This window comes from Felis catus, chromosome B3 (assembly GCF_018350175.1).
Source record: "Felis catus isolate Fca126 chromosome B3, F.catus_Fca126_mat1.0, whole genome shotgun sequence".
Classification (NCBI taxonomy): domain Eukaryota; kingdom Metazoa; phylum Chordata; class Mammalia; order Carnivora; family Felidae; genus Felis; species Felis catus.
The window spans coordinates 147,178,790-147,189,620 of NC_058373.1; the positions used below are offsets into that span (position 1 = coordinate 147,178,790).

At 40.6% G+C, this 10,831-nt stretch overlaps 1 gene segment (V, D, J or C); it reads right to left on the reverse strand.

Moving 5' to 3' along the window:
- Positions 1-3,841: 3,841 nt before the first annotated feature.
- Positions 3,842-4,608, reverse strand: LOC123386308. The segment is given in 2 exon segments: positions 3,842-4,368; positions 4,470-4,608. Coding segments are annotated over 2 exon segments (558 nt in total).
- Between the last annotated feature and the right edge of the window lie 6,223 nt (positions 4,609-10,831).

The following is a 10,831-nucleotide window of genomic DNA, read 5'->3' on the forward strand; positions in this document are numbered from 1 at the left end:
AGTTTGGACTGTACTGCTATATATTTCACTCTTCCATCAACTTTGCTGCATCCAGATGGTTTGGAACTGGCATGTTTTCATTTTCATTTGCTTCCATGTATTTTTTATTGCCTCTGTAATTTCCTGAAAATCTCATTCCGCTTTTACTACAATGTTCTTTAACCTAATGTATTGGTGGTGTTGCCCAAATTTTTCTTGTGGTCGACTTCGAGTTTCATAGTGTTGTGGTTTGAAAATACGCATGGAATGATCTCAGTCTTTTTGTACTTGTAGAGGGCTGATTTGTGACATAGTATGTGATCTGTTCTGGAGAATGTTCCATGCGCACTCAAAAAGAATGTGTATTCTGGTGCTTTAGGATGGAATGTTGTGAATATATCTGTTAAGTCCATTCAGTCCATGTGTCTTTCAAAGCCTTTGTTTCCTTATTGATTTTCAGCTTAGATTGTCTTTCCATTGTTGTAAGTGGAGTGTTAACGTTCTCTATTACTACTATTGTCTATTATCAATGAGTTTCTTTATCTTTCTTAGTAATTGAGTTATATATTTCAGTGCTTACATTTTTGAGGTATAAATATTTAAAGCTTCAGATCTTCTTGTTGGATAGACCCCTTTATGATGATATACTGCCTTCCTGATCTCTTGTAACAAACTTTGGTTTGAAAACACTAGTGTGATATGAGTGTGGTACTACAACTTTCTTTTGACGTCCATTAGCATGATAAATTGTTCACCCTCCCCTCACTTTCAATCTACAGGTGTTTTAGGTTGAAAATGAGTCAATCGTGTGCAGTGTATAGAAGGATCTTGTATTTGTTTTTATCCATTCTGGTATCCTATGTCTTTGATTGGGCATTTTGTCCATTTACATTCACAGTAATTATTGATAGATATAAACTTAGTGCCATAGTATTACCTCCAAAGTCATTGTTTCTGGAGATTTTCTCTTTATTTCTAGTCTTTGTTACTTGTAGTCTTCCTTTCCCACTCAAAGGGTCCCCTTTAATTTCTCGCAGGGCTGATTTAGAGGTCTGAACTCCTTTGGTTTTATTTGTCTGGGAAATTCTATCACTCCTTGTATCTGAATGACTGCCTTATGGAGAAAGTATTCTTAGCTGCATAATTTTCAAATGCGCATGTTGAGGATATGATGCCACTCCTTACTTGCATGAAGGTTTCTGTAGAGACATCTGCCATAGTTTTTTTTTAATCTTCCCTTGTTAGTTAGCAACTTCTTTTGTGTTGATGCTTTTATGGTTTTTCTTTATCTGGATATTTTGCCATTTTCCTATGATATGTCTCAGTGTTGACCTGCCTTTTTTTTATTTTATTTTAATGGGTGTTCTCTCTGCCTCCTAGATGTGGATGTCTGTTTCCTTCCCCAGCTTGTGGAAATTTTCACTATAATTCACTCAGCTAAAATGTATCCCCCTTTTTCTACCTCTTATTCTTTTGGGACACCTTTCAAAAGAATGTTATTACTGTTTGGAGTTGCTGATTTCCCTAAGTGTATGTTTGTGATGCAATATTTTAATTTTCCTCTTCTTTCCAGCTTCATTTCCCCCATAATTTTATCTTCTATGTCCCATCCTCATTCATCTGCTTCTTTCAGCCTTGAGGTCATTATATCCAATCAGTTTCACATCTCGGTTACAACATTTAAAATTTCATGCTGACTAGTTTTTAGGTCTTTTCTGTTTGCAGTAAGGGTATCCCTCATGTCTCATATATTTTCCTCAAGCACAGCTGGTATCCTTATGATACTTTTTAAAATCCTGTTTCATTATAAGAGTTTTTAGAAATTCTGTTTGAAACATATTATTTATATGTGTTTTAATTATATCCCTCACAATGACCTTTTACCGTTTTTTCTTTTAAAATGAATTCCTCCATCATGTTGTTGTCTATGTCTCTGCCTTCTTAAATGTTTTAGAAAATCCTGTTATTTTTTCTGCTTCTACAGTAGTATCTTTATTGAGAAGTGTTCACATACTGTCCAGGGCCTGACACTTCATGAAGCATTTGTTTTATGTTCCATGGCACTGTGCTGTCGTGTTTTGGCTGCTCTGTCCCTCAGGAGAGTCCTCTGCAGATTTTCTCCTTGCCTCCAGTGGGGAGTGTTGGACCTTGTCCCCAGTGTTGTGAGTTCTAACTAGGTGAGTTTGGTCTGCTTGTTAAAAGAGGCTAATTCCTATCTCCCCTAGAGGTGAGGATATGCCTCACTGTATGATCAGCTGACTTGGTGCATGTGGGGGTTTACGGTAGTCTTTGGAGGAAGGGGTGCAATGGTGGTCTGGTTGCCAGGCACTCTTTCCTAGTAAGCAAGCACTTGATGGGGGCTGCAGTAGGTGGAGCTTGGTGTTAGTGGTTCAGCTTCCACTGGGGATGCTGTGCTGCTGAGTGAAATCTGTCCATCCTGATTGGTGGGGGGAAATACTGGCATCAGCTCCCTCTCTAGTCCCTGGAGTTGGAGTTCCCAGCCTCCCCTGTTCAAGAAGCCCTCACACAGAGAGAACACTTGTGGGTCCCAGGCTTCCGTCAGAATTGCGTTCACCCTGTCTGCGTCCAAGCCATTGGCCCATCTGGTGGCACAGGGCTCTTATGTTTTATCTCAGGAGCTCTAGCTGGGTTTGAAAACTCCAAATTGTGTGAACTCAGTATGACAGGGACCCCACTGATCCTCTGGGAGAGGGTCTTGATGTGCTGTGCCTGGAGCTGGTTTACCCCGGATGGGCAGTTGCATGAACACTAGGGGCTTGGAGTACATGGTGAAGAACAACCAGAAGGCAGCGTCCAGCTAGCTGCTCTCAGAAGAGGCTCCTGTGCTAATGATCAGGGAATTTTAATGGTGCCTCTCAGCTCTCCTGTCCTATGAGAGGCAATGCCCTGTCTCCCAAATGCACTCCACGAAGGGAATTGTCTCTCCCCATGCGACCCAGGGGATACTCAGACCACAGTTCCCCTTATGGGCCTCTGCCTTCCTCCACAGGAGCACTGCTGTGCCCACCAGGCTCCACCCCAATGATGGGATCGACTTTTAAATCTTCAGTCTTTGAGCTCCATGTTTACAGGAGGTTGACTTGTCATGATTAACTTTATGGGTTATCTTGACTGAGTCATGGGTGCCCAGATTCACCACTATTTCTGTGGATGTCTGTGATGTGTTACAGAAGAGATTGGCATTTCCATCCATGGTTTCTGTCTGCCTGGGCACCACCCATTTCATTATAGTTCTGAGTAGAATCCGATGCAGAGGGAGGAAGAATTCCCTTATTTTTACTCCCATGTGCTTGCTTGAACTGGAACATTGGTCTCCTCCTCTTTTTCTGAGAGTTACATCATCAGCTCTCTACGTGCTGAGACTAGACACTAGTCAGAATCAGACAAGAATTACATCACTGGTTTTCCTGGGTCTTCAGCTTGTGACAGTAGATCATGGGACTTCTCAAAATATTTAGTTATGGAAACCAATGACCTTTGGGTTCTGTTCCTCAGGGGAATCTTGACTAATACATGGAGATTGTTTGTCTCTCTTTTAGAGTAATTGAATAAAGCTGTAGCTCATTTAAAGTCCTGAGTAGCAAAGGGCTATGAAGAAAGTGTCACGTTGTTTGACTGGGACAAGGGCTGGGTTAGGATAAGGAGGAGCTGTGGGATCCTGTGGTCCTGGCTGCACAGGGAGCGCATCTGGGAATCCTGTAAAGGTGCAGCTGTTGTGCCTCAGGAAATCTGTAATTCACTCATGTTGAGGGACTGGAGTAAGCAAGTGCAAACAATTGTGTCTTTGTGCATGTTAGTCTAGTTTCCCTATGACAACCCAGTTGCTAATCCAGAGAGTTAATAGGTAAACACAGAATCATATAACCAGGGAGGCTCCCCGGGGAAACTGCTGTGTGGAGTGAAGCGCCAGACCCTGAGAGGAAACCTGCCTGTAACCTCCATCTGCACCTGCGCCTGGGAACACAAAGGAGAATTGTGCATAGTGTGCGCCCCCTGGTGGTGCTGATCCCCTCCTGCACGGAGGTTTGTGTCTGGGCTCCCAGTGAGGTCCCCTCACTGTGTCTTTCGCACAGTAATATGTGGCCGTGTCCTCGGTCTTGAGGCTGTTCATCTGCAGATACAGCGTGTTCTTGGCATTGTCTCTGGAGATGGTGAATCGGCCCTTCACGGAGTCTGCGTAGTATGTGCTACCTCCACTACTACTAATATCTGCGACCCACTGCAGCCCCTTCCCTGGAGCCTGGCGGACCCAGCTCATTGCATAGCTACTGAAGGTGAATCCAGAGGCCACACAGGTGAGTCTCAGGGACCCCCCGGGCTTCACCAGGTCTCCCCCAGACTCCACCAATTGCACGTCACACTGGACACCTGCAGACACAAGACATCTTGGTCAGGAATCTGTCACACATCCACTCTTTCTCAGTCATGTCCACTCACATACTCAGTGTCTCTCGTTCACCATGAATTACCTTTTAAAAGAGCAACCAGGAAAACCCAGCCCAGCACAGACTCCATGGTGAGGTGTGTGTGTTCTGTGCTGATCACAGACTGGTAACACCTGGGACTTCTGGGGCTGGGGCTCGTCTCCCAGCTGCAGGGTCGGGGCTGGGCTGGTTTTATCAGCACGGAGAGGGCTTCATTTGCATGTCCTCTGACATATATATCAAGCTCCAGACTTAGATTTGATTCTGTAAAAGTGAATGACAGGGTTGGGGACGCACTTCAATATTAGTTTGTGTGGATAGCTGTGTGACAATATGAAGAATTCTTTTTTTTTTTTCAGTTTTGGATTTTTACCTTTATTAATGGAGGCTTAGGCATAATCTTTAAGAAATATTTACCTCAACAGCATGATTACTCATTATTTTCTCTTACAATATTTTAATTTTTAATTTTTAATTAGTTTTTAGTTTTAAAAATTAACATCCAAATTCGTTAGCATATAGTGCAACAATGATTTCAGGAGTAGATTCCTTAGTGTCCCTTACCAGTTTAGCCCATCCCCCTTCCACAACCCCTCCAGTAGCCCTCTGTTTGTTTGTTCTCCATGTCTATGAGTCTCTTATGCTCTGTCCCCTCCATGTTTTCATGTTATTTTTGTTTGCCTTCCCTTATGTTCATCTGTTTTGTCTCTTAAAGTCCTCATATGAGTGAAGTCATATGAGTTTTGTCTTTCTCTGACTGACTCATTTCACTTAGCATAATACTCTCTAGTTCCATCCACATAGTTGCAAATGGCAAGATTTCACTCTTTTTGATTGCCGAGTAATACTCCATTGTATATATTTACCACTTCTTTATCCATTCATCCATCGATGGACATTTGGCTCTTTCCATACTTAGGCTATTGTTGATAGTGCTGGTATAAACATGGGGGTGCATATGTCCCGTTGAAACAGAACACCTGTGTCCCGTGGATAAATGCCTAGTAGTGCAATTGCTGGGTCATAGAGGAGTTCTATTTTTAGTTTTTGAGGAATCTCCCTACAGTTTTCCAGAGTGGCTGCACCAACTTGCATTGCCCCCCAAAATGCAAAAGAGATCCTCTCTCTGCATCCTCGCCAACATCTGTTGTTGCCTGAGTTGTTAAGGTAGCCATTCTGACAGGTGTCAGGTGGTATCTCATTAGGGTTTTGATTGGAATTTCCGTGATGATGAGTGATGTGGAGCATTTTTTCATGTGTCGGTTGGCCATCTGGATGTCTTTGGAGAAGTGTCTATTCATGTCTTTTGCCCATTTCATCACTGGATTGTGTTTTGGGTGTTAAGTTTGATAAATTCTTTATAGATTTTGGATACTAACTCTTTATCTGAGATGTCATTTGCAAATATCTTCTCCCATTCTGTCAGTTGAATTTTAGCTTTGCTGATTGTTGCCTTCACTATGCAGAAACTTTTGATTTTGATGAGGTCCCAGTAGTTCATTTTTGCTTTTTTTTTCCCTTGCCTCCTGGGATGTGTTGAGTAGGAAGTTGGTGTGGCCAAGATCAAAGATATTTTTGCCTGCTTTCTGCTCGAGGATTTTGATGGCTTCCTGACTTACATTGAGGTCTTTCATCCATTTTGAGTTTATTTTTGTGTATGGTGTAAGAAAGTGGTCCTGGTTCATTCTTCTGCATGTCGCTGTCCAGTTTTCCCAGCACCACTTGCTGAAGACACTGTCTTTATTCCATTGGATAGTCTTTCCTGCTTTGTCAAAGATTAGTTGGCCATACATTTGTGGGTCCATTTCTGGATTTTGTATTCTGTTCCATTGATCTGAGTGCCTGTTCTTGTTTTTTTTTAAATTTTTTTTGGCGTTTATTTATTACTTTTCAGAGACAGAGACAGAGCATGAGTGGGGGAGAGTCAGAGAGAGAGGAAGACATAGAATTCAAGCAGGCTTTGAGCTGTCAGCACACAGCCTGATGTGGGACTCTAACTCACGAACTGCCAGATCGTGACCTGAATCAAAGTCGGATGCTTAACAGACTGATCCACTCAGATGCCCCTGAGTGTCTGTTCTTGTGCCAGTACCATACTGTCTTGATGATTACAGCTTTGAAGTATGCCTTGAAGTCTGGGATTGTGATGCCTCCTGCTTGGATTTCTTTTTCAAGATTTCTTTGGCTATTTGGTGGCTTTTCTGGTTCCATACAAATTTTGGGATTATTTTTTCTAGCTCTGTGAAGAATGCTGGTGTCACTTTGATCGGGATTGCATTGAATATGTAGATTGCTTTTGGTACTATTGGCATTTTAACAATATTTGTTCTTCCTATTCAGGAGCATGGAATCTTTTTCCATATTTTGTCTTCTTCAATTTCTTTTATAAGATTTCTATAGACTTCAGTGTAAAGATTTTTCACCTCTTTGGTTAGATTTATTCCTGGGTGTTTTATGGGTTTTGGTGCTACTGTAAATGGGATAGATTCCTTGATTTCTCTTTCTGTTGCTTCATTGTTGGTGTAGGAATGCAACTGATTTCTCTGCGTTGATTTTATATCCTGCCACTTGGCTGAATTCATGAATCAATTCTAACAGTTTTTTGGTGGGGTCTTTTGGGTTTTCCATATAGAGTATCATGTCATCTGTGAAGAGTGAAAGTTTGACTGCCTCCTGGCCGATTTGGATGCCTTTTATTTCTTTGTGTTGTCTGATTGCAGTGGCTAAGACTTCCAATACTATGTTGAATAACAGTGGCGAGACTGGACATCCCTGTCTTGTTCCTGACCTTAGGGAGAAAGCTCTCAGTTTTTCCCCATTGAGGATGATATTAGCATTGGGTCGTTCATAGATGGCTTTTATGATCTCGAGGTATGGTCCTTCTATCCCTACTTTCTTGAGGGTTTTTATCAAGAAAGGATGTTGTATTTTGTCAAATGCTTTCTCTGCATCTATGGAGAGGATCATATGGTTCCTGTCCTTTCTTTTACCGATGTGATGAATCACGTTAATTGTTTTACAGATATTGAGCCAGCCCTGCATCCCAGGTATAAATCCCACTTGGTCGTGGTTTATAATTTTTTAATGTATTATTGTTTCTGGTTGGATAATATGTTGTTGAGGATTTTTGCATCCATGTTCATCAGGGCAATTGGTCTATAGTTCTCTTTTTAAGTGTTGTCTCTGTCTGGTTTTGGAATCAAGGTAATGCTGGCTTCATAGAAAGAGTTTGGAAGTTTTCCTCCCGTTTCTATTTTTTGGAACACTTTCAAGAGAATAGGTGTTAACTCTTCCTTAAATGTTTGGTAGAATTCCCCTGGAAAGCCATCTGGTCCTGGACTGTTGTCTTTTAGCAGATTTTTGATTACTAATTCGATTTCCTTACTGGTTATGGGTCTGTTCAAATTTTCTATTTCTTCCTGTTTCAGTTTTGGTAGTGTATATGTTTCTAGGAATTTGTCCATTTCTTCTAGATTGCCCATTTTATTGGCCTATAATTGCTCATAACATTCTCTTATTACTGTTTTTATTTCTGTTGTGTTGGTTGTGATCTCTCCTCTGTCATTCTTGATTTTATTCATTTGGGTCCTTTCCTTTTTCTTTTTGATCAAACTGAAAAGTGGTTTATCAATTTTGTTAATTCTTTCAAAGAACCAGCTTTTAGTTTCATTGACCTGTTCTACTGTGTTTTGGTTTCGATAGCACTAATTTCTTCTCTGATCTTTATTATTTCCTGCCTTCTGCTGGTTTTGGGTTTTATTTGCTGTTCCTTTTCCAGCTCTTTAGTCATAAGGTTAGGTTGTGTATCTGAGATCTTTCTTCCTTCTTTAGGAAGGCCTGGATTGCTATATACTTTCCTCTTATGACTGCCTTTGCTGCATCCTAGAGGTTTGCATTGTGGTGTTATCATTTTCATTGACTTCCATATACTTTTAATTTGTTCTTTAACTGCTTGGTTAGCCCATTCATTCTTTAGTAGGTTCTTCAGTCTCTAATTATTTGTTACCTTTCCAAATTTTTTCTTGTGGTTGATTTTGAGTTCATGGCATTGTGGTCTGAAAATATGCATGGTATGATCTCGATCTTTTTGTACTTACTTAGGGCTGATTTGTGTCCCAGTATATGGTCTATTCTGGAGAACGTTCCATGTGCACTGGAGAGAATGCATATTCTGTTGCTTTAGGATGAAATATTCTGAATATATTTGTTAAGTCCTTCTGGTCCAGTGTGTCATTCAAAGCCATTGTTTTCTTGTTGATTTTTTGATCAGGTGATCTGTTCATTGTTGTGAGTGGGGTGTTGAACTCTCCTATTATTATGGTATTCTTATCGATGAGTTTCTTTATGTTTGTGATTAATTGATTTCTATATTTGGGTGCTCTCACAATTGGCGCGTAAATGTTTACAATCTTTAGCTCTTCTTGGTGGATAGACCCTTTGATTATGAAGGATATAATGCCATTCTGCATCTCTTGATGCAGTCTTTATTTTAAAGTCTAGATTGTCTGATATCAGTATGGCTACTCCGGCTTTCTTTTGTTGAACATTAGCATGATAGATGGTTCTCCATCCCCTTATTTTCAATCTTAGGCGTCTTTAGGTCTAAAGTGGGTCTCTTGTAAAAAGCATATAGATGGATCTTGTTTTCTTCTCCATTCTGTTACCCTATGTGTTTTGATTGGGGCATTGAGTCCATTGACGTTTAGAGTGAGTACTGAAAGATAGGAGTTTATTGCTATTATGATGCTTGTAGAGTTGGAGTTTATGGTGGTGTTCTTTGGTCTTTCTAATCTTTGTTGATTTTGGTATTTATGTATTTATTTATACAGATATATTTTCATCTTTTCTTCCCTCAGAAAGTCTCCCTTAAAATTTCTTGCAGGGCTGGTTTAGTGGTCACAAACTCATTTAATTTTTGTTTGTATGGGAATCATTTTATCTCGCCTTCTATTTTGAATGACACCCTTGCTGGATACAGAATTCTTGGCTGCATATTTTTCTGATTTAACACACTGATTACATCCCACCACTCCTTTCTGGCCTGCCAAGTTTCTGTGGATAGGTCTGCTAAACCTGATCTGTCTTCCCATGTAAGTAATGGACTTTGTTTCCCTGTTGGTTTTATGATTCTCTCCTTGCCTGAGTATTTTGTCAATTTGACTATGATGTGCCTTGTTGATGGTCGGTTTTGGTTGAATCTAATGGGAGTCCTCCATGCTTCCTGGATTTTGATGTCTGTGTCTTTGCCCAGGTGAGGAAAGTTTTCCGCTATGATTTGCTCACATAACCCTTCCACCCCTATTTCTCTCTTCCACTTCTGGGACCCCTATTATTCTCATGTTGTTCCTTTTTAATGAGTCACTGATTTCTCCAATTCTTAAATCTTGCTCTTTTGCCTTAATCTCCCTCTTTTTTTCTGCTTCATTATTCTCTATAAGGTTGTCCTCTATAATGCTGATTGTCTGCTCTACCTCATCCATCCATGCCACCTCTGCCTCTATCCGTGATTGCAGCTCAGTTATAGCATTTTAAATTTCATCCTGGCTATATTTTACGTCTTTTGTCTCTGCAGAAAGGGATTCTAATCTATTTTAGGCTGCAGCTAGTATTCTTATTATTGTGATTTTAAATTCTGGTTCAGACATCTTGCTTGTATCTGTGTTGGTTAAATCCCTGGCTGTCGTTTCTTCGTGGTCTTTCTTTTGGGGTGAATTCCTTCGTTTTGTCATTCATTCATTCATTCATTCATTCATTCATTTATTTATTTATTTATTTATTTAATATATGAAATTTTTGACAAATTGGTTTGCATACAACACCCAGTGCTCATCCCAAAAGGTGCCCTCCTCAATACCCATCACCCACCCTCTCCTCCCTCCCACCCCCCATCAACCCTCAGTTTGTTCTCAGTTTTTAACAGTCTCTTATCCTTTGGCTCTCTCCCACTCTAACCTTTTTTTTTTTTTCCTTCCCCTCCCCCATGGGTTCCTGTTAAGTTTCTCAGGATCCACATAAGAGTGAAACCATATGGTATCTGTCTTTCTCTGTATGGCTTATTTCACTTAGTATCACACTCTCCAGTTCCATCCACGTTGCTACAAAAGGCCATATTTCATTTTTTCTCATTGCCACGTAGTATTCCATTGTGTATGTAAACCACATTTTCTTTATCCATTCATCAGTTGATGGACATTTAGGCTCTTTCCATAATTTGGCTATTGTTGAGAGTGCTGCTATGAACATTGGGGTACAAGTGCCTCTATGCATCAGTACTCCTGTATCCCTTGGATAAATTCCTAGCAGTGCTATTGCTGGGTCATAGAGTAGGTCTATTTTTAATTTTCTGAGGAACCTCCACACTGCTTTCCAGAGCGGCTGCACCAATTTGCATTCCCACCGACAGTGCA